This window comes from Ursus maritimus, unplaced genomic scaffold (genome assembly GCF_017311325.1).
Source record: "Ursus maritimus isolate PB19 unplaced genomic scaffold, ASM1731132v1 scaffold_22, whole genome shotgun sequence".
Classification (NCBI taxonomy): domain Eukaryota; kingdom Metazoa; phylum Chordata; class Mammalia; order Carnivora; family Ursidae; genus Ursus; species Ursus maritimus.
In genome coordinates this window covers 24,608,688-24,633,564 of record NW_024424675.1, presented here as the reverse complement: position 1 = coordinate 24,633,564, position 24,877 = coordinate 24,608,688, and the positions used below count along the sequence as shown (strand labels likewise).

At 38.1% G+C, this 24,877-nt stretch overlaps 1 protein-coding gene across 6 annotated transcripts in view; it reads left to right on the top strand.

Annotated features, from left to right (window-relative positions):
• NCOA6 (nuclear receptor coactivator 6) overlaps positions 1 to 24,877 on the top strand; it is a 97,523-nt gene that overhangs the window by 37,283 nt on the left and 35,363 nt on the right. For all 6 annotated transcript variants that reach the window (XM_040638209.1, XM_040638211.1, XM_040638210.1 and 3 more), the window contains 4 exons: positions 5,372 to 5,653; positions 10,471 to 10,626; positions 16,915 to 17,037; positions 24,221 to 24,349. In XM_040638209.1, coding sequence (XP_040494143.1) covers positions 5,419 to 5,653; positions 10,471 to 10,626; positions 16,915 to 17,037; positions 24,221 to 24,349 — 643 coding nt within the window. In that variant the 5' untranslated portion in view covers positions 5,372 to 5,418. The remainder of the gene's footprint in view (positions 1 to 5,371; positions 5,654 to 10,470; positions 10,627 to 16,914; positions 17,038 to 24,220; positions 24,350 to 24,877) is intronic.

The window sequence follows — 24,877 nt, the reverse complement described above, 5'->3', positions numbered from 1 at the left end:
TGTACCAAACCCAGCATAGTTTACCCAGACCTCGTGTTGGACTAGTCAATTGTGTGAGTCATAGAAATTGAAAACTGTTGGCTGAGACTTACACAGCTATAGCATGTTTCATTTAGCCTGCAGAGTATTTTCCAAAAATGTAAAACAATTTTAAAATCTGGAGATTTCACTGACTATATGGATTTTAGTCTTTTCTTAAAACAGAACACCTGTAGTGCTGGGCCTGCACAACCCCTCCCATCCTTCCAAAAATAAAGTAATAAGCTGGAGCAGAGTAGTGGCTGCTTAGCATAAATGGGTATGTGAGTTTTCTGTTGCCTAAATCATTCATACAGAATGTGCAAATGCGTTTAACATCCAGTGTTCTTCTCTTATTTTATCTGCCTGACTCCTGTGAGTGTGTGAGTTTGTGATTTCTCATGTAGATCATAGGGTCTTGTCTTTTGTTCAGATGGCAGCCAAGTTGATAATCTGAATGGCCTGTGACAGTCTTTTCTCATTATTCGGCTACCTGTACCAGTCCTTTCTCTTCAGATTTAAATGTAAATCTGGTGCCTATTAGCTGGTTAGATGTATAATGTATATGATATATAAATTTATATTACTTATAAGTATGTAAGTAATATATTTATAAATATTTATGTTTAAATATATTTATTTTTAATCCTACTGTGATTTGGAATATGTTCATAAGTAAGCTTCTAAGCCTTCCTGATGTCTGGTGGAGTTTTACCTTGGAGCAGTACTATGTTGCTGGTATGCTTGCTTTTTTTCTTTTCTTTCTTTCTTTTTTTTTTTTTTTAATTTTTATTATGAACAATTTCAAATATTTTATAAAATTACACTACAAACAAAAGTATAATCAACACCTATATACCCATTGCCTATATTTAACCTTTATTAGCCTTTTGCCATATTTGCTTAATCTATTTTTCCCTCAATTATTTTATTTTATTTTTTTTAAGATTTTATTTATTTGAGAGAGAGAGAAAGTGATAGAGAGTGAGAGAGCAGGAGGAGGAGGAGCAGAGGGAGAGGGACAAGCAGACTCCCTGCTGAGTGTGGAGCCTGACATGGGGCCCAATCCCAGGACCCTGAGATCATGACCCGAGCCAAAGTCAGACACGTAACCAATGGAGCCACCCAGGCACCACTCCCTCAATTATTTTAAAGTAAATTATAAGCATCATGACATTTTACCCCTGAGTGCTTCAGTATGCATGTCTTTTTTTTTTTTTTTTTTAAAGATTTTATTTATTTATTCGACAGAGATAGAGATAGCCAGCGAGAGAGGGAACACAAGCAGGGGGAGTGGGAGAGGAAGAAGCAGGCTCATAGCGGAGGAGCCTGATGTGGGGCTCGATCCCATAACGCCAGGATCACCCCCTGAGCCGAAGGCAGACGCTTAACCGCTGTGCCACCCAGGTGCCCCTCAGTATGCATGTCTTAAACAGTAAGAACATTGTCCTGTATAACCATAACACCATTATTATCACGCCTAACAAAATTAGTGGTAATTCCCCAGGGTACCTGGGTGGCTCTGTCAGTTAAGTGTCTGAGTCTTGATTTCAGCTCAGGTCATGATCTCAGGGTTGTGAGATCGAGCCCTGTGTCAGGCTCTGTGCTCAGCAGGGAGTCTGCTTGAGATTCTTTCTTTCTCCCTTTCCCTTTGCCTCCCCCCACCCAATAAAATAAATGAATGAATGAATGAATGAATGAATCTTTTTAAAAAATTAGCAGTAATTCCCTAATTCTCCTAAAAATGCGATTTACATCTCTTTTTTTCAAACCAAGACCTAATAAAGGACCATACACTGCATTTGATTTTTAAGTCTTTTAAATCTCTTTTGACGTAGAATAGTTTCACCCACCTTTTTCTTTCACGACCACTGACTTACTGAAGAGGCCAAGCCAGTTATGCTCTAGAAATCCTACCCTCTAGATTTGTCTATTTCCTCATGGTGTTATTTAAGTTATTCCTCTATCTCCTGTATAAAGACTTGTTAGATTCAGGTTAAACTTTTTTGGCAGTAATATTTCATTGGTAATACGGTGCAGTTAATACTTACATAATTTCTGGGTTTTTTCTGTTAGTGGTGCACAGGTTGGTCATTGTGTTTAGGTGATGACAGCCAGAGCCTCCCACTATGAAGTTAGTTTTCCTTTTGTCAAGCAGCATATCTCTGGGATGATAGTTTGACATCATGTGAATATCCAGTTACTTCTCTGTCAATTTTTCACATGTTTTATTCTTATTAATGATCCTTTTCTGAATTACTTTATTAGGGATCACAAAATTGTGATTTTTCTAATAATACTTTTTATATTTAAGTTGGCATTCTTCTATAAAAAAGAGCTTTCCTTTATCAACTGAAGCTGGTAAGCTGTCCTGAAATATTACCTTGAAATGGTTTAGTTTGGAAATCTACTTCATTCTGCATTGGAAAGGTAAAATAAATAATAAGCTTGCTTTTTAAATTTCTCCTGGATATCACATGTATTCTTATGTTCTTTATAAAAGATGAAAAGAGCTCCAATTAGAAGTGAAACCAGTAGATACTCTGGAAATTTATTATGTGGTGAGTGAGGAAATTCACTGGTGGTTAATCTTAACAAACCTGGAGAGGTAGCACATGGCTCTCTTGTAAGTGAGCAAATGAGTTTCAGGCTAGTCAACTATAATCTGTTTTCTCTCTCTAAGAGCAGGGCACTGAACTGCATTTCACTTGAAGGTTTGATAATCATTTTGATTGTAAATCTTTTGTTAAAGAGTAGATTTTAAGTGGACAGTATGTCGATGATTATGTTATCTGGAAGAAACTTCTTTAAAAAGTTTTTGGAGGGGAGGCCAGCAATTTTTTTCATATTGACTTTTAATTTCTTTGTTTTTTAAGCATCTGTATTGTGCCCATAGTACTTTTAAACCGGTAGTTCCTGAATTTGGATTAGCTGATATGTTGTGTCTGCCAGTAAATGGTTTTCCAAATCCAGATTTGCCAGCCTTCATGGCATGACCAGTGACCTCTTTGGAAGACTATCAAAATCCAGGGGTTTTAGTTGGTCTCCTTCTTTCCAGTTTAAGATTCTTTTGGAAACGTATCTTAAATTTGAAATTTGAAATTCTCTTCTTGTAGTCATTCCAGCTGGAACTACTAAATAGTTCCAGTATTTCAGGCAGTCTCAGCAATCAGTCTTTTTCCTCATGAGCAGCAGCTTCTAAGCCCTAAAATCTTTTTTAGTCTTGTTTATTTACCTCTAAAGTTCTTTAAAATCTGTAAAGTACAGATGACAATTGACTAAAGGCAATTCTATTTATAAGGGATTTTCTGAATGCTATTGTTTCTTAACCACTCAAATCACACTATTCCTTTGTAGTAGTCACAATACTAGAAAAGGATATAATTGCGAAGCTGTAAGGTGCTCTGCTCAAATGTAAAAGGGTTTTTTTTGTCCCTTTCAAATTTACTTAAAACAGAGGGTTTTTCCTCTAAGATTTTAGCTTAAATTGGTTTTGGGAAAGTCTTTGCTCTTAAGTTTAAGTGACTATTTAAAAAAGAAAAAAAAAAGTTACACAGTTTTTTAAAGTGGATACATTTTTTTCCATTTGTGCTGATAATATAGCCATATTATAGCATATTTAGTTTTGCATGTCCCCAGTGACTTCTAGCATATTTGGAAAATAGGAAAAGAAAATTTACCAGTGATCTTACCAACCTAGCACTATCACTTGTTTGCATTTTAGTGGATTTCTTTTCAGCCCTTTTTTCTTATCCAGCTTTAAAAACACATAGATGTGGGATGCTTGGGTGGCTCAGTTTGTTAAGCATCTGCGTTCTGCCCAGGTCATGATCCTAGGGTTCTGGGACTGAGTCCGGAATCAGCCTCCCTGCTCAGTGGGGAGTCTGCTTCTCCCTCAGCCTGCCGTTCCCCCTGCTTGTGCCCTCTCTCTGACAAATAAATAGATAAAATCTTTAAATAAAATAAAATAATAAAAAATAAAAAACATATAGTTGTAATTATGGTTTCTTATGTAAGGAATGTTTTTAAATTAGAAGAGTTATGTGAGGTTCTTATGTTTCCATGCCATCCTCACTTAACGGAGATGCTGAAAAATTAATGTTCACTCACTTTTGGGTTAAGGATGTGATCTTCAGTCCCAAAGCTAATGGAGAAAATGGCCACATGGTGTGATCTTTAGTACAGGTACTCTTTGGTAGACAGCATAACTGAAAATAGCAGGTAATGTGACTTCTGTAGATCTAAAAGTTAAAAAGTAATTTATTTCTGTCCTGGACATAGTTCTTTCCCTCCCTAAACATGTGTTAACCACTTACTTTCCTTTCCTAAAAGTATTTAAAAATGTTTTTGTTTTGTTCCTGAATTATCATCTTTAGCCATATCACTATTATTAACCCTTTAAAAGTTATTTTAAAGGGTCCTCGAGACTTTAGGATTTTAGGTAGTCCTCTGGATGTTTTTAGTTGGGTCAAGTTGTACTTTTCAGATTAGAGAAAGAGAATGGCTCTAAAAACATTGGCTCCTCTGAAACTTGTCAGGACAGGAATAAGGGGAGTCTTGGGGAGCCCCTTGCTCTCTGGGGTCAGTCAAATGCTTATATAAATTAATTCTCAAAATAGAACTTGTTTTATTTTCTTGTGATCTCTTGTTCCCTCCTCCCCATATTACAGGCTTACCAAATGGTAGCCTATGACCTTATAGACATAAACATAATAAAAGGAACTCTATTTAAAACTGTAAATTTTTGGGACGCATGGGTGGCTCAGTCGGTTGGGTGGCCGGCCACCTTGGGCTCAGGTCATGATCCCAGGGTCCTAGAATCGAGTCCTGCATCAGGCTCCTGGCTCAGCAGGGAGGCTGCTTCTCCCTCTGCCTGCTCTGCCTGAGGCTCCCACTGCTTGTGCTCTCTCTCTCTCTCTGACAAATAAATAAAATCTTTCTTAAAAAATGGTAAATTTTTATTTCAAGTATTTTTTTAAGATTATTTATTTATTTTTGAGAGAGTGAGTGAATCAGCAAGCATAAGCAGAGAGGGGGAGCAGAGGGAGAAGCGGACTCCCCGTTGATCAGGGAGCCCCATGTGGGACTCGGTCCCAGGACCCTGGGATCATGACTCGAGCCAAAGGCAGATGCTTAACCAACTGAGCCACCCAGGCACCCTATTTCAAGTATTTTTAAGAGTTAATTATTACAGAATATCTTAATTAATTTATCCTCTCTGTAATTTCTTAATTTTTATAGAGTGCTTTCTTATTACTTGGCAAATAAGTTACAGTTTTCACAGAACAATGAATTATACATTGTTGATTATATAATTATGCATTGTAATACCTTTTATCTTCTTTCTTCAAAGGTTTTCTTATTCTCCATTTGGCATATGCTACTGGAATAATATTCACCATGGTTTTGGATGACCTTCCAAACTTAGAAGACATCTATACTTCCTTGTGTTCATCAACAATGGAAGACTCAGAGATGGATTTTGATTCTGGACTAGAAGATGATGACACAAAAAGTGATAGTATTTTGGAGGATTCCACAATCTTTGTGGCCTTCAAAGGAAATATAGATGATAAAGACTTCAAGTGGAAATTGGACACAATATTGGAGAATGTGCCCAATTTGTTACACATGGGTAATTTGCTTTAATTATTTTCTTCTTGTTACTCTTTTTAAAAAGTGTTTGCTCTTCTGTGATTATCTTGAGTTTTACAATGTAAAACTGCTATACTGGATTGAAAGGCTGATTTTAAGTACAGGATTTTAAGTGACATATAACATTATATTAGTTTCAGATATACAACATATCATTCCATATTTGTATATTGTGAAATGGTCACCACAATAAATCTAGTTAACGTCTGTCACCATACGTAGTCACAATTTTGTTTCTTATGATGAGAACTTTTAAGATATACTCTTAGCAATTTACAAATACGGAATAAAGTATTATTAATCATAGTCACTATGCTGTACATTACATCCCTGTGACAATAACTGGAACTTTGTACCTTTTGACCCCCTTCACCCATTTTACCCACTCCTCTCACCCACCCCCCCAGTCTCTGTCAACCACCAGTCTGTTCCTTGTATCTGGAGCTTGGTGTTTTTGTTTTTATTTTGTTTTGTTTTTTAAGATTCCACATGTCAGTGAGATCATACTGTATTTGTCTTTGCTTATTTCACTTAGCATAATGCCCTGAGGGTCCATCCATGTTTGTTTTAAATAGCAAGATTCTTATTTATGGCTGAATAATATTCCATTTTCTATATATATACCACATTTTCTTTGTTCATTCATCCATGCACAGACACTTAAGTTGTTTCCATGTCTTTGCTTTTATAAATAATGCTGCAGTGAACATGGGGTGCAGATGTCTTTTTGAGTTATTATTTTTGTTTTCTTCAGATAAATATTCGGAAGTAGAATTGCTAGATCATGTGATAGTTTTTTATTTTTTTATTTTTTGAGGAACCTCAATACCTTTTTCCACAGTAGCAGCACTAGTTTACATTCTCACCAACACTGTACAAAGGTTCCTCTTTCTCTTCATCCTCGCCAACACTTGTTTTTTGTTTGTTTGTCGACAGTAGCCATTCTGACAGATATATGGGGATATCTCATTGTGGTTTTGATTTGCATTTCCCTGATGGCTAGTGATGTTGATCACCTTCCCTGTACCTGTTGGTCATCTGTATGTATTCTTTGGAAAAACGTCTATTCAAGTCTTATGCCCATTTTTTAATTGAATTGTTTGGATTTTTGCTATTACGTTGCCTGATTTCTGTAAATATTCCAGATATTAATTCCTTATCAGATACATGATTTGCATATACTTTCTCCCATTCAGTAGGTTGCCTTTTCATTTTGTTAATGGTTTCCTTTGCTCTGTGGAAGCTTTTTAGTTTGATGTGGTTCCATTTGTTAGTTTTTGTTTTTGTTTCCTTTGCTTTTTTGTGTCCCATTGAAAAAAATTGCCAACACCAATGTCAAGGAGCTTACCACCTATGTTTTCTTCTAGTTTTATGGTTTCAGATCCTACATCAAATCTTTATCTGTTTTGAGTTAACTTTTGTGTATGGTGTAAGATAGTGATCCCGTTTCGTTCCTTTGCAAGTGGCTGTCTAGTTTTCCCAGTAACACTTACTGAAGAGACTGTCCTTTCCCCATTGTGTATTCTTGGCTCCTTTGTCGTAAATTAATTGATCACATATGTATGGGTTTATTTCTGGGCTCTTTTGTTCCATTGATCTGTGTGTTTGTTTTTATGCCAATACCATACTGTGTTAATTACCATAACGTTGTAATATAGCTTGAAATCAGAGAGCTAGATTTTTTTTTTCATGGAAATGCTGTTGTGTTTCTTTTAACTACATGGAGAAACTGAACATGATAAGGTATTGCTTAACATAGTAACGCTTAAATTATCTGCTCTAGTGGATAGGAGTTAATTCTTAAGACTCTTATTTTTTGTTTTTAACTCTCTGATCTTCAGTTTCCTTTCCTTCCTTCAATACTGGACCTTGAAGGCCCCTTAAAGCTTAGAAAGATCTTTTACATGGTGATTCTACTTAAAATGTATGTGAAATATGTTTTCTTAAATTTTAGATTAGAGGTTACCAGTTGGCAGCCTGTTGAATCCAGCCTGCAACCATGTGTTATGTTTCTACCTTAGTTTATTTTTTTAATGTTTGAATTTAATTGCTAATGCTTTTAAAATTGAAATATTTTACGTACAAATCCAGACTTGACTTTGGATTTAGCTCTAAAAATGGAAAGATCTGATAACATAGAACTCTCCCCAGTGGTCCTGAGGAGCAGCTGCTATTTAGGGCAGGCCCTCATCTCACACCACTCCCCTCTGGCGTCTTCATACACTTAGATTACCTGTCTGGGTCTTGTGGGTATTTGTGTTTTTGAACCTCAGTTTAGATGTTCTGCCTCGTTTCTGGTTAGCACAGTTACCTACTCTCAAATCAGACATAGTACAAAGCCTAGATTTTATCCTTTTTTTTTTTAAAGATTTATTAATTTATTTTGTGTGTGTGTGAGAGAGAGAGAGAACATGGAGGGTGAGGGAGGGAGGGAGAGGAAGAGAGAATCTCAAGCAGACCCCACGCCCAGCACAGAGCCCAATGTGGGGCTCAGTCTCACCACCCTGAGATCACCACCTGAGCCAAAACCAAAGTCGGACACTTAACCAACTCTGCCACCCAAGCACCCCTAGATTTTATCTTTTTATCACAAATCCTGATGTGATCAAGTGCTGATTAGCTTTTTTAGGCTTGGTGGGGTTTTTTTCCTTTGAGATTTGATATCAGGAGGAAAGCTGTCATTTTCTCAACAGCTTTTTTTTTTTTTTCTGTGTAAAGCATAGTATTAGAGAATTTTATGTGTTAAAAGTTGCATTTATCACCATCATTGTCACCATAGTCATGGTCACAATATAATATAAGAGCTTTTCCAGGCTAGAGCAGCATACATGAAATTAAATCTATATTATAGTCATGATCTGTCACATTACATAGGGACAAGGATGTCAATGAGCATGAAATTGTTCTTTGCTCTTAATTACCCATGTTTTTTCTTGGTTTAAATTGCTGAATCAGGGGCTCTTGGCCGACTCAATTGGTAGAGCTTGTGACTCTTGATCTCTGGGTTGTGAGTTCAAGCCCCACAGTGGGCCTTTAAGTTTACATTAAAAAATAAAATAAAATATGGATAGATAGCTGAATCAGTTTATTTATGGCTTTCAGATAAATTGATTTATGATGTTATCACCATATTTAAGATTGTATTGTTGGTCCAAAAGTATTTTAAGTCAAATCTTCTCAAGTATAATGGAAGTTAAAAAACTTTTGATAAAATATAACCATGTTATAGACAAGGATTTTTTGTAACCATATCACAAGTATCTAATACCATAAGCATATTTGATGTTTGTCTAGACTTTGTATAAGATTCTAGTACTCTTTAGATTGGGAAGAAGACCTATAGCATCTGTACTCTGTGGAACCAGGATCCCTGGCTTCCTATGTTTTGCTATTTGGAGGTGTAAATGTTAATGGAAAGGAAATTGACCTGAGAATCAGGGGGTGGATGTTAATGCCATCTCCGATGCTTCTAGGTAACCACAGGATTCTAGGCAGGTCACTTAGTCTTGCTTGGTCTCAGTTTCCTCACCTGTAATATAGACTTGAACTAAATATTGCCTAATTCTTCCTAAATTTCTGTGATTGTATTATCTCACTGCTCTTAGCAAGTAGTCTCTTTTTTGCACATTAGAACAAGTGAACTCCATGTTTGGATAAGTTAACTTTCAATGTCAACCACTTTCTTAGGGGTTTTGGAGCTGGGAGGAGCTTTAGGCAACATGTAGGCACTTTCCTCTATCTGTAGATAGATCTGATTTTGACAACACATATGCCTGTATGACCCATTTTCTTTATATTGAAATGTATAACTGAATAGAAGATACCAAAGACTTAATTTAGCCAAGTTCATAACAAAAGGGGCAATTACTTTTTCTGGGGTTGTTGAAAAAAAAAAAAAGTTTTTTTTATCAGCTAACTGGGCCTGGGATTTACTTTGCATCTGTAAAACACAATTACAAGCAACTTTAGCCTCCTCAGTTAACTTTTGTGTCTTCTTTTAAAAACATGTTCTGAAGTTTGCATTGACTTTTCAGACTTGCTGAAATGTAATGTTTTCATATCCTAACTGAAGCTTTGTTGTCAAATTACAGTTTTTCCCTTCAGTTCAGTGTGCTTCAGTGAAAATTATACTCTTACGTAAAGCAGAGGAAAAATTTTTAAATCAAAGATAAAAAAGACTTAAAGCCTCCTTAAACTGAAGCATTTACAGGACATTAGAAGAAATTATTTCTCCCTGCTTTATGACTATCTTGCACAGAGATACTTGTTAATAATTAAAAATGAGTATGAACTGGCATAATCTGCATCCTGTATTTTTATAGAATTTCACTGAAATTTGAGACTTAAATGTTCTCATGATGCCAGTTCACATGCATTGAACTGAGTCCGAAAGCAGACCTTAGTCTATTCATTTAAATGTCTCTCTCTCTTCTTCTCTTATATTCCCTACTCCATCTTACTACTTTCCATGTATTCAGTGCGTGTATCAGGTCCTATGCTAGGTTTTTGGCATATATTTTCTCATTTCGTACTCACAATCTCATGAAGTAGTTTTTTCATGGTTTTAAAGAAGAGAAGGGTTAGTTTCAAAAAGGTTAAATAATTTGTTCATGGCCACCCAGGTGCTAAGTGGTAAAGTTAGGATTAGATTTGAAATCTAGCTAATGCCAAAGACTAAGCTCTCACAGCTCCTCCAAGCCAATGCTCTGTCTTGTTCTTTTGTTTTTGGTTTGTTTGTCCCATGTCTTCTGGTGGCTGAAAGATTACTAATATTATTCGCTTTCTTTCACAACCAAGAATCCAGCAAGCTAAAGGTACAGAAGGTGGAGCCTTGGAACAGTGTGCGTGTGACATTCAACATCCCCCGGGAAGCGGCGGAGCGGCTACGGATCCTGGCTCAGAGCAACAACCAGCAGCTTCGGGATCTGGGGATTCTCTCCGTTCAGATTGAAGGTGCCCATCTGGACCCAAATCATAACAACAGTAGAATGTAGCATGATTTTTCTGTGCTGCTTTGTCTGTTCCTCTCGTGTTTCAGAATGCCAAGTAACTCATGTGACCTGCGCTTCACATCTCAGCACCTTAGGGTAAAGAGGAATTGAGGCTTTGTCTGGGTCCTGATGCTTCAGCATCCACAGCCTCATACTCCTTCCCTTGGCTGATTTCATCTGTCAGTCTGTCACATTGGAATTTCACTGGCACCCTGACCAGGAACTGATTTGTCTTTTAAAGAATATCTAATTTCATTTGCTTCCTTCTACCAAATAAGCATTAGTATTTATTTCTTTATTCATCTAACAGAGATTAGGAGGCCTTGAATGGTCCTTTTTGTAGCAGTATTTATTTTTCAAATATTTTGCCAGAGTGGTCTTTTCAAAATGAAAATATGCTACACACACACACACACACACACACACACACACACACACACATACACACACATGCATGCACAGCTTAAAACCCCTGCTTATGGCTTGCTGTTGTTCACAGATTAAGGACTAAACTTCTTACCATGACTTCATGGCCTTGCATGGTCTGACCTCTCCCTTTCTCATCCAGTCTTGACTCATACAGCTATCCTCCTTGCTGTCTGTTCAAACCTCTCCAGCTTTCTTCTGGTTCCTCGAATATGCGTTTCTTCCTTCTGCCGTGGGCCCTTTGCATTTATGTTTTCTCTGTATGCAGTGTTGTCCCTTACCATTTCCCCTTCCCTTAGTTAACACCTGCTCAGCCTTCAAGTATCAGCTTAAATCTTGAGAGTATATTTTCTGAACTCCTTGATGAAGTCAGTGTCTTTTATGTGCTCTCACAAAAGTCTGTTTTGCTTTTTCCTTAGATCATTTATGTAATGCTTTCATCAGAGCAATTATTTGACTGTTGTTTTATTCTCCCCTAGATTGCAAGCTCCAGTAGGGCAGAGGCCATGTCTGGTTTTGCTCAGTGTTGTAGCTCTGCTTGCCTGGAACATGTTAGGCTCCTTAGTAAATATATATTGAATGAAAACAAGGGAAGCACACAAATAATAGCACCACTTTGCTTTAGCACTTGGCATACACTGATAAGTATAATATGATCCTTGCTGGTATGAACTCAAAAGAAACTCCTGACCTTCGTGAGGGAGACAAACCTGTGAGAGATAGAAGTACCAGGTATGTAGGAGCATAGAGGAGGTTAGAAAGGATTATATGTATTTTGAAAAATGGGGTAAATCCCATCATTTGATAAACAAGGGAATAGTGGTTTAAACAACAATCAGTCTATTATGAAAAATGTTAGGTTATCTAAAAGGATCCAGAAAAGTAAAATTAATTCACAGCAATCCATAGGATATAGGATGAACTTAGTAAAACAGTTTTTGGCTACAATAAAACTATATAGGCATTTTATGTTTTATGGAACACATAAGTGATTTCTTAAAAACTCTGAATGTTTTGTTTTTTAAGAATATATTTATTTAGGGGCGCCTGGGTGGCTCAGTCGGTTAAGCATCTGCCTTCAGCTCAGGTCATGATCCCAGGGTCCTGGGATCAAGCCCCGCATTGGGCTCCTTACTCAGAGGGGAGCCTGCTTCTGCTGCTCCCTCTGCTTGTGGGCGCTCTCTCTCTCTCTCTGTCAAATAAATAAATAAAATCTTTTTAAAAAAAGAATTTATTTGAGAGAGAGAGTGAGAGAGAGAGAGAGCACAAGCCAGGGGTGGAGGGGATGGGGGATGGGAGAGGCAGAGGGAGAAGCAGACTCCCCACTGAGCAGGGAGCCCAATGTGGGGCTCCATCCCAGGACCCTGGGATCATGACCCGAGCCAAAGGCAAATGCTTAACAGACTGAGCCACCCAGGCGTCCCAAAATTCTAAATGTTTTATAGTCTCTGTTACCTATTTATGTGAGTTAAAAGGGATTTGGAACTTTATGTGGTAGTGTTTTCTATTGGAGAAAGGAAACACCAGTTTCTTCTTTTAATCGGACTTATTTCCTGTAAGTTCTTTTTAAAAGGATAAGGTGCTGGCCTTTATTGTTAGCCATAAATTAAAGCATAAATACCATCAAGGAAGTAAAATAGATAACATATTTCAAGAAATTATGAAATTCACATATGGCAATTATTATCGCATTACAGAAGGGAGTTCTTTAACTTTTAGGATACACATGTGTATCCCAGGTGATCTCCTTTTCTCTCTCCACACTCCCTCAGAATTTAGGCAGGATCGAAAGTGGTGGGAGCAGCTTTGCCTTTGTGAAACTGCTAACAAGCTTATGTCTTAGTACATTGTAAGAGGAGATGTTGCCACTGCCATGGTGTCTGCTGTAGGGGTGCAGGGACAGGTTGTCCCCCAACAGCCTATTTTCCATTGAAGAATACTCTCTGTACCCTTCCTTTTTTGAGTTTTGGCCAGGGAGCTGGGGAGACATCTTTTTTGAAGACATTTTGTGACCCCTCTATTCGTTCATGGTGATTTAAAGCAGAGTCTGCAAACTTTTCTGTAAAGGGCCAGAGAATACATTTGTTTGGCTTTGTGGGCCCTAAGATCTCTGTCACAACAGTTCCAGTCTGGTTGTAGTGCAAAACAGCCATAAGCATATGTGAGTGAATAAACATGGATGTGTTCCAGTAACATTTTGTTTAATTATACAGGCAGCAGGCTAGATTGGGCCCATAGGCCATGGTTTGCCAACCCCTAATCAGCAAGTTTGGGAGCCTGTAGTGTTCTTCATGTGTGTTTCTTTGATACCAGTTAGTTTATATGCACTTGGCAAATAGGAGAATAATAGCACTATAATGTGGAAATTGTGTGTATCCATATAAAGAAGGCAAGGGAAACTGGATTAGTGGGAATAGAAGGATGATTATCTGCAAGAGAAAAAAGACAAGCTTAGCTGCTGCATAGGTGGGAGTCCCTTCAGCTCTATTTTAAGATAATTAGGAATCAGAATTTACACTCAGATACCTCCCCTCAGAGGTGCATCCCCAGACTAGCATGGCTCTTGGCTTGTGAAAAGTTTCACTTCCTCCTATGCCTGCTTTAATGGCAGCCCCACTGGCTCAGAACTCTCTTGCATCTGCATTATTTCAGCACCTGTAACGAGGCATTTCTACTGCAAATGTTTTTGGATATGTTGCCTCTACCAGTTACTGTTTTTATTAGAGCTCTGGTTACAAAGCCACATAGGTTTTGAGTTTGTCCCAACAACACTGTTTTTTCCCATAAAATCTATTATTTTCAGTGTGAGATTTTACAGAATGTGGGATTTTCCGGGAATGCATTCATCATATAGAAAAATGCCTATAATTCTTTGTAAGGTTATAAGATGATGATTCATAATACGTGTAATAAATAGCTAATGAGTGCCTACCATGTATTAGACACTGTTCTGTGTCTTAAGGATATAATTAGGGTGGGCATATATTAAGGATATAATTAGGGTGGCCATATAATTTATCATCTAAATTGACACTTTTGAGAGTAAAAGGGTGCTATAAATAACTGTCCCCAAATAATAGATATAAAGGAACTAGGGCAGATTTATGGTTACCCTTGTATGGGGATGGGGAAGGCGGACAAGGAATCAAGTGAATGTGTAAGTAAGTACATGGGGTGTGCTCTGAAGAAAAGATGTTCTGATAAGGGTGACCTACCCTTGGATAAGACAATTGGAGAAGGTCTTTGGGGGCCTGTGACACTTAAGTTTACATGAAAATTGAGAAGTTGGTTTATGTAAAGAGAGCAGGAGAACTGTTGTAAGCAGAGGGGACAACATGTGCAAAGGCCATGAGGTGAGAAGCAGCTTTGTGTGCCTAAGAAACTAAAAAAGGCCACCGATGGGGCGCCTGGGTAGCACAGTCGTTAAGCGTCTGCCTTCGGCTCAGGGCGTGATCCCGGTGTTCCGGGATCAAGATCAAGTCCCACATCAGGCTCCTCTGCTGGGAGCCTGCTTCTTCCTCTCCCACTCCCCTGCTGTGTTCCCTCTCTCGCTGGCTGTCTTTCTGTCACATAAATAAATAAAATCTTTTATTTATAAATAAATAAATAAATAGATAGATAGATAGATAAATAAATAAATAAATAAATAAATAAATAAATAAATAGGCCACCGAGGCTGAATCCTAAAATCGAAGGAGAAAATAGTGCCATTGAGGTTAGAGAGGTAGGCAAGGGCCACATCTGGGCTGTTAAATACAGTAGCCGCCGGCCATATGTGGCTGTTGAGCACTGGACATATGGCTAGTTCAAACTGACATGTGCAGTAAGTAAAATACATAGTGGATTTTGAAGACTTAGCACTCCCAAAAAAGAATGTAAAATACTTAATTAACTTTTTGTATTAGTTACATGTTGAAATAATAGTACATTAGATGTACTGGGTTAGATAAAATATATTACAACTAATTTCACCTGGTTTTTTTTAACCTTTTTACTGTGGCTTCTAGAAAACTTAAAACTATATGTGTGGCTCATATTATATTTCTGTTGAATAGCATTGGACTAGATAGATCATTTAAGGCTGTTTGGAGGAGTTTGGCTTTTATTTCTACAACAGTAGGAAGCAGTGGAGCAGTTTGAAGCAGAGAACTGACATGATCTGATGTCCATTTCAAGAATAATACTTTCTGCTTACAGTGTCTTAGCAAGTTTGTTATATTAATAGTTCCTTCCCTTTATTGGAAACCCTCAAGATCTGTAGTCTCTTTTTCTTTCATTCCTGTCTCCCATAGGCGGTTTAGAGCATCTCATAGCCCCTGGTCCCATATTAGTAGGATGTTTGTGCCCTGTGACCAGTCTACCTGCCTGGTTGAAATACTTAATACAGAAAGGGGACTTCACCAGTGACAAGACAGAGGAAACTACTGTGTCCTCATTAGCGTCCTGCTTTGTCATCTGGCTCTATAAACCAGGACCCCACGATATGGAATGATGCTGGAAGGATGCCAGTCAATGCAATGTTGCTTTCATCTCTTTAACCACTGGCTAGCTATACTTCTATCTGTCCACTAGGTGGTGCTGTCATCCAGAGTAACAGTAGTCAAAATTGTGGATTAGGTGCAGGAAGTATCCTGAAATTTGTTTCTTTTTATCATTAAACCGAGTAAAATTTAAGTTACCTCTAAGTTTAGAGTTATCTCTGATTAATTGGAACATATCTAGTTATGTTACCTACCAGGATATTTTGAGGTTCAAATGAGATAAAATCTTGTAAGCATTAAAAACTCTATACAGGGGTGCCTGGGTGGCTCAGTCATTTAAATGTCTGCCTTCGGCTCAGGTCATGATTGGGCTTCCTGCTCATCACGGAGTCTGCTTCTCCCTCCCTCTTTTACTCCCCCCCAACCCCCCCCACACCCTGCTCATGCTTGTGCTCTCTCTCTCTCTCCCTCAAATAAATAAATAAAATCTTAAAAAAAAATAAAAATAGGGGCGCCTGGGTGGCTCAGTCGGTTAAGCTTCTCTGCCTTCAGCTCAGGTCATAATCTCAGGGTCCTGGGATTGAGCCCCTCATCAGGCTCCCTGCTCAGCAGAGAGTCTGCTCTCCCTCTTCCTCTGCAGCTCCCGCTGCTTGTGCTCTCTTGCTCTCTCTCTGTCAAATAAATAAATAAAATCTTTTTTTAAAAATTAAATGAAAGTACAAATAAATAAAAATTAGAGCTCTATACAAATGTTGGTCTTATCATTAGATGCTGTGAAAGTAGATTAGTAGCAACCTCTCTACTCTTCATTGTATGAATATCTCTAATGGATATCTATTTATATTACAGTTTTTGAAAGGGAAATGGTATTTTGCTCACAAATATTACAGTGTCCCTGTACCATCCATCATATGTTCTTTCTCCATTACACCTACTCATATCTCTACGTTCTGATTGTAAGTTCCCAAAAGGTAATCTAGGATTTTGAGAATTTCTGAGACCATTTTCTTCCTTCTCACACACATAGACACACATGCATACATGCACACACTGTGAGCTATTTGAAAATAGATATTCAGGGTTACAAGCTGCCCCTGACACTATACGTCATTAATGATTGCCTATCTGCTGTATTGTGAGGATTATGTTCTCCTTGTGCTTCATGTAAGTCCCAGATGAAGTTGAAGGAAGACCTATATCGTATTGCACTTATCCTTTTTGTGATGGTAAACTTAACCATAATTCTTCAAAAACACAGAAAACTGAAGTTCTTGTATACCCATTTTTAAGCAGCATTTACATCTTATTCTGATGGTTTCCTTTTTATAACCTGTCATTTTCAGGGGAAGGTGCTATCAACCTGGCTTTGGCTCAGAACCGAAGCCAAGATGTGAGAATGAATGGACCCATGGGAGCCGGAAATTCAGTTAGGATGGAGGCAGCATTTCCCATGGCAGGTGGTCCAGGTGAGATCTCCCACTCAATTATATGACATTTTACTGGTTTGCTTTTTTCCCTTTATTTTCTGATGTGTGATCATTTGGGTCCTGCAGAATAGGCATGGGTTTCTGGTACATTTCTGTTTTCTGGTTTAGGAAAGCAAGATTTAAATCACTCTTAGGAGCATAGAGTCACAGAGCATGGGCTCATGCTTAAAGGTAGATAGATGAGCACTGAGCTGTGCAGCAAACATTTATTGAGTTCTTTTCATAGGACAGGACCTCTGCTATGTGTTGGAGATAGAAATGAATAAAATATTTTCTACCCTCAGAATGTTTATAGCATAATGGGGAATGTAGCTTTTCAACTCCCACTTTCTCTGAGGCTGAGAATCCGTGAGCTGAGTTCTTGTGTGCTTACTTGGAATCTGAAGAAGTATGCGGAAGGATATGTTTTTAGGTACTTAGAATTTTAGAGAGTTAGAAATTATTTGCTGACTTTTCTAGAAAAACTGAAATTTCTTCTTTAGAGATTGAACTCAATATTCTGTGAATCACAAAATATTAGAATTGAGTTAGCTCTCGGGGTGCCTAGGTGGCTCAGTCAGTTAAGCATCTGACTCTTGATTTCAGCTCAGGTCATGATCTGAAGGTTGTGAGATCAAGCCCCCTGAGTTGGGCTCAGCACTGGGCATGGAGCCTGCTTGGGATTCTCTCCCCCTCTGCCCCTCCCCCCCCCAAAAATAAAAGGAATTGAGTTGGCTCTCATCTATTTTTTATTTTCTGGTTAGTCCTGAGCTTTATTTTTTTAATTTTTTAAAATTCAGTTAGTTAGGGGCGCCTGGGTGGCACAGCGGTTAAGCGTCTGCCTTCGGCTCAGGGCATGATCCCGGCATTATGGGATCGAGCCCCACATCAGGCTCCTCCACTATGAGCCTGCTTCTTCCTCTCCCACTCCTCCTGCTTGTGTTCCCTCTCTCACTGGCTGTCTCTTTCCTGTCGAATAAATAAATAAAATCTTTTAAAAAAAATAAAAAATAAAATTCAGTTAGTTAAAGTATTACCAGAGGTAGAGGCCAGTGATTTCATCAGTCTTATATAATACCAAGCGCTCATTACATCATGTGCTCTCCTTAATGTCCATCACTTAAGTGCCCCATCCTTCTGCCCCCCGTCCCCTCTAGCAACCCTCAGTTCGTTTCCTATGATTAAAAGTCTCTTATGGTTTTTCTACCTCTCTGATTTCATCTTGTTTTATTTTTCCCTCTCTTCCCCTATGATCCTCTGTTTTGTTTCTTAAATTCCACATGTGAGTGAGATCATATGGTAATTGTTCTTTCTCTGATTGACTTATTTTGGTTAGCATAATACCCTCTAGTTCCATCCATGTTGGGCAAGATTTCATTTTCTGATGGCTGAAAAGTATTCCACTGTATATATAACACCACATCTTCTTTATCCATTCATCTGTTGATGGACATCTGGGCTCTTTCTAGTTTGGCTATTGTGAACATTGCTGCTATAAACATTGGGGAGTTTTGGTAGTTTATATGTCTCTAGAAATGCATCCATTTCTTCCAGATTGCCTAATTTTTTGGCAAACAGTTGCTTATAATGTGTTTTTATAATTGTATTTCTTCAGTGTTGGTTGTGACTTGTCCTCTTTCATTCATGATTTTATTTATTTGGGTCCTTTCTCTTTTTGATAAGTCTGGCCAGGAGTTTATCAATCTTATTAATTCTTTCAGAGAACCAGCTCCTAGTACTGCCTCTTATTCTCTTTTTTGAGGTGAGTTTTTTTTCTTACAGAAAGTTGTCACTTTTCTATTCGTAGAGTTGTAGCTATTCTTTTCTTAGATCTCCAGTTGAGTTCCCAAGTGTTCAGAAAGATTTGATAGCTGTCTAGCTGAATTCCTGGGACCAAACAAAACTGAGGTCTCCTACTCCTCCGCCATCATGGACTCTCAGTCCCAAACTTTAAATCTGCCTCAGGCCTTGACATTGGTTCCCTTGCCACCTCTCGAGTTGGCTCTCATTTAAAGCTGAGGAAACTCCAGGAGTGCCTGGGTGGCTCAGTCGGTTAAGCATGACCTTCAGCTCACGTCATGATCCCAGGGTCCTGGGATAGAACCCTGTGTCAGGCTCCCTCCTCAGCGGGGAGTCTGCTTCTCCCTCTTCCTCTGCCCCTCCCCGCATGCATGCACATGCTCTCTCACTTTCTCTCTCGAATAAATACATCTTAAAACAAACAAACAAAAAAAAAAAAGCTGAGGAAACTCTGGAACTCACAGAGAGGAAGCAGTTTGCTCAGGGTCAAGTAGCAATACCCTAGTATCACAGCTCTGACTCCCAGTCCAGTGCTCTTTTCACTACACTAGTGGCTTTCAGACTTTTTCTGCTGCAGGACCTTTTATTCAAATAAACCAGAAAAGCACAGCTGCTGTGGTAGAAGCATAGTAACCACCTAAAACTATAGCCAGTCATTCGCCACCCCACCTACCACAGTAGGTCTTGAAGAAATACAGCAGAATGGAGAGCATCAGTTTATAAAGCCATTGTTCTGAACTGTAGCTGAAGATTTGGCCATATAAAATTGAAACTAGATTTTTATCCTAGCAGTACCATTTCCTGGTTACCTCAAGCTAGTTGCTGTACCTCTCCAAGCAGCAGTTTCTTCACATAAAAATGAGATAAAAATGCCTACAATCTTTTGAGCTCATACTTGAAGGTGGATGACCCCTGAGCCCTGAAGCTGACATTTACAGAGTTCCTATTATATGTCAGGACCTGTGCTATTGAGCTGTTAATGGAATACCGCGTAGTAGATGTACAGTTCCCAGCCTGCTACCTGTAGTAGGGGATTGGTAGTTAGAGTTCTCCACCAAATTCTGAGGATTTCGTATTGTGGTAGCTTGATGAGAGATAAGCAGTGATGCTATTGCCAGTACTAAAGAACCAGAGTGGGACGAGTCTGGCCAAGTTGCATATAGTTAGTGAAAGAATAGATCTAGGATGAGGAAGACCAATAGAGAGAATGGCTGGAATTTTTCCAGAATTGGTGAAAGATGTGAATCCTCAGAAATCCTGAGCAATGTAAATAAAAATAAATCCACACGGGCGCCTGGGTGGCTCAGTTGGTTGGATGTCTGCCTTCGGCTCAGGTCATGATCCTGGAATCCCAGGATCGAGACCCGCATCAGGCTCCCTGTTCAGCAGGAAGTCTGCTTCTCCCTCTGCCCTTCACCTTGCTCGTGCTCTCTTTCTCTCAAATAAATAAATGAATAAAATCTTTTTAAAAAATAAATCCACATTTGACACAAAATTATAAAACTGTAGAACATGAAAAAACAAAGAGAATGTTAAAAGCAACTCAAAATAAAAGACCAATATTTTACAAACGAAAAGCTATCAGATCACAACTGATTTCTCAGCAGCAACACTGAAAACCAGGAAACATTGGAATAGTATTTTCAAAGTGATGAGAGAATAATTGACAGCCTAGAATTTTAAACCTACTTTTACTATAAAGAGTAGTATAAAATAAAGACATTTTCAAAGACACTAAGTGAAGCTACCATTAACAGACTCTTGCTCATTGAACTGCTCAAGAATCTACTTCAGGAAGAAGAAAATTGAACCTTAAATGGAAGAAATAAGATCTAAAAGGGAGTGGTGAGCTAAATAATTGGTAAACACTGGGTAAATCTAAATAAGTATTGGCTCATTTAGCAATAATGATGATCACATGTTTACACTTTAAGTTGAGTATGTCTATTGACAAAAGAGATCATTAAAATAATAGAGGGGCACCTGGGTGGCTCAGTCAGTTAAGTATCTGCATTTGGCTCAGGTCATGATCCCAGGGTCCTGGGATCAAGCCCTGCATTGGGCTCCCTGTTCAGCGGGGTGTCAGCTTCTCCCTCTGCCCCCCCACCCCCCGCTGGTATGTGCTCGCATGCGCTGTCTGTCTCTCTCTCAAATAAAATCTCTAAAAATAAAATAATAGAAATAAGATGTATAACTTCTAAGCTAGTAGTAGAGGTAGAAAGGAAGGGCATGTTTGGGGCACCTGGGTGGCTCAGTTAGTTAAGCATCTGCCTTCAGCTCAGGTCACAATCCTGGGGTCCTGGGATGAGTCCCCACATAAGGCTCCCTGCTCATCGGAGAGCCTGCTTCTCCCACTGCTTCTGCCCCTCCCCCCCACTCTCTCTGTTCTGTCTCTCTCTCTCTCTCTCTCATAAATAAATAAATAATCCTAAAAAAAAAAAAGGAAGGGCGTGTTTGAAAAAATCCAATAAAATCTAAAAAAATTAGGAAACCAGCATAGAAAAAAATAGGAAAACACCACAGAAAAAGAAGGGGTAAAAAGCAGGGGTATCATAAAAAAAAAAGAAGGGGTATCATAAAATGATAAAATGAATCAAAATATATCAGAAATTAATAGTAAAGGTAAATGTATTGTGAACACTGATAAAAAGACCATGATTAATCAGATTGAATATTCTCAGATTTAGTTATGTTCTCTTACAGGAAGCACATAAAACATAAGGATTTGGCTCATAGTTAAAAGGATGGGATAAAAAATAATCCAGGCGAATATTAGCCAAGAAAAGGGGTATAACAATATTTTTATCAGATAAAACAGACTAATAAAAAGCATTACTGAGGATAAATAGAGCCAATGTATGATGTAAAAGGAAATATTCATCAGGAAGACAGCTAATATCTTAATAACACTTAATGATCTAGCTTTAGAATATGTAAGGCAAAGTGGACAGGATTATATGGAGATATCACATCTTAGGGGAGATCTTAAAACACCTGTGTTAGTAATTGATGTACTAAGCTTATTTGAAAATTAATAAGGATAATGCTTGAATAACAAGTAAAATAGTTTGATATAATGGAGATATATAGAAACCATGCACTAGTAATTCAGAAATTCTTAATCTTTTCAAGCATAAATGGAACATTTATACAAATTGTGTATTTTTCTAAAATCAAGTTTCAGTAAATACCAGATATTGGTATCACACAGATCATGTTCTCTGAACACAGTACAATTAAGTCATTGGCAAACAAACAATCAAAAAAACAGCTAACCAAAATATTCTGTAGTTTTAGAAAATTTAAAATACATTCTGAATATCCCTGATTTTTTAAAAAGCAGTCATGATGGACAGCAAAAAATATTTAAAATGGAATAATGAGGGGCACCTGGGTGGCTCAGTTGGTTAAGTGTCTGCCTTCAGCTTACATCATGATCCCAGGGTACCAGGATCGAGCCCTGCATCGGGCTCCCTGCTGAGTGAAGAGCCTCCTTCTCCCTCTCCCTCTGGTGCTCCCCCTGCTTGTGCTGTCTCTCTCTCTCTGTCAAGTAAATAAATAAAATCTTTAAAAAATAAAATAAAAGAAAATGGAATAATGAAAATAGTACGTATCAAAATTTGTGAGATGTGGCCATACAGCATGGAAGAAAATTTAAGCCCTCAAATAACTGTTAGAGCAGAACATGAATTGAAAATTAAAGCTAAGAGTCTGACCTAAGAATTGAGAAGGAGAATAGCAGAGTAATAATAATTTAGGAGGAAGGAAATAATAAAGATAAGAGCAGAAATAAGTAAAGTAATAAAAAAACAAAACAAAATGGAACAAAGTAGGAAAACCAAAGATGTTTCTTTGAAAAAACAATTAAAACTGATGAACGTGGTAGAACAAAAAAAGAGAAGGCATAAGCAATGTAAAGAAGGAAAAAAGTGTGTACTTCAAAAGGGTGAATTTTGTGGGGCGCCTCGGTGGCACAGCGGTTAAGCGGCTGCCTTCGGCTCAGGGTGTGATCCCGGCACTGTGGGATCGAGCCCCACATCAGGCTCCTCTGCTATGAGCCTGCTTCTTCCTCTCCCACTCCCCCTGCTTGTGTTCCCTCTCTCACTGGCTGTCTCTTTCCTGTCGAATAAATAAATAAAATCTTAAAAAAAAAAAAAGGGTGAATTTTGTAATATATGAATTATTTCTAAAAAATGGGGCAAAGTTGTAAATAACTTCATGCTAATAAATTTTAAAGCATCAGCAATTAACAGTTTTCTTGAAAATGTAATTTAACCAAAACTGACTTAAGGAAACTTGAAAAATCTGTAACTATTTAAGAAATTGAAATAATTAAAAATTTGTCTCCCTATGAATCAATTAGTATAACTCACAGGTCCAGATAATTTTCCAGGTGAGTTTACTAAACATTTAAAGAACAGATACAGATATTCTTCAAGAGCATAGACAAAGAAGAAAGATGCTTTCCAGCTCTTTTTTGAAGTTATTTTAATCTTGATGCCAAAAATCAAAGAGACATGAAGAGGATAGTATATTTTCACTTATTAATATGGATGCTAAATCCTAAAAAGTCTAATGGTATCAGAAATTGGAAAGATACGGAACAAGAGTAGTTCTCAAACGGATAGTTGCAATGTAAATTGGCATAATAACTTTTTTTTCCCCACCCTTTTTTTAAGTTTATTTATTTAAGAAATCTCTACACCCACCCCGTGGGGCTTGAACTCACAACACCGAGATCTAGAATTTCACACTCCTCCCACTGAGCCAGCCGGGCACCCGTGGCATAGCCACCTTTGAGAGCAGTTTGCCAATATCTACTAAAATGGAAGATGTTTATACTTAAAACCTAGGAATTCCAAGTATATAGTCTAAAGACATGTCCACAAGAATACATGACATTGCAAAATTGTAAGAATGAAAATTGGGGCAGGGGAGGGAGAACCTTAACTGTTCATTAGCAGAATGAATGTATGGTTTCCATAAAATGGATCACTATTATAGCAGTCAAGATGGATGGAGCTCAAAAGGTAATATTAAGTGAAAAAGGAAACTGAGAAGACAGAGTATGATGCCACTTATACAAAGATTAAAAGCATACCAAAAATGCTATGCAGTTTACCTACATATGTAATAAAGATAAACGTGCATGGAACTACTAATCCCAATTATAAGGTAAGAGAGAGGCAATGGAATGAGATTGGGAAGTAGGGGGATTCTGTATCTACATATGTATCTGAAGGGAATGGGGCAAAATGTTAACAAGGTAGATGATGGGTACAGAAATTTTCCATACCTTTTTATATTCTTGAAATATTTTATTTAAAAACAAATGTTGTACCAATTCCAGTACTCTATTCTAGGGATTTTCTTTTTCCTTTAGGACTAATAAGGATGACCAGCCCTGCCACTGTTATGATACCCCAGAGTGTAAATGTGTCATCTTCCATGATGGCACCAGGCCCCAATTCAGAGCTGCAGCCCAGGACTCCTCGCCCTGCTTCTCAGTCAGGTAATCACCTCCAATCTTTGTGGATTGAAGAGGCTGGAACTCTTTGCAGAGATCATTACAAAACTGAGCTCTCTCTGATACCAAATTCCTAACTGCCCAACTTTTAAATGCCACCTTCTTTACAAAATTTCCCCCATTTCTTCAAGCTAAAAGTCATCATTTCCTTCTCAGAATTTCTCATTCTCTTATCAGTTATAACCCAACATTCCTAAAAAATGCATTCCTTTGACTACATAGTCCTGGAAGATACTTCATGGCAGGGAATTCTATAATAAATTTAGTAAGCGCATCATGCTTTACCGTCCCTCCTAGAGATTCACAATTAACCTATTGGAGGCACTGCGAGTCCTGCAGCGAAGAAGCCTATCTAAGCTGGTTAGGTTCACTTGTTTCCCAAACCTAATTGACTATATTTTATTTTGTTTTCTTATAATGCTAATGAACATAGCTCTCCAGGGTATGCTTTGGAAAATACTGCTCTCCACATTTTATGTTTGGCTCTTTCATCCACTTTTGAACCATAAGCTC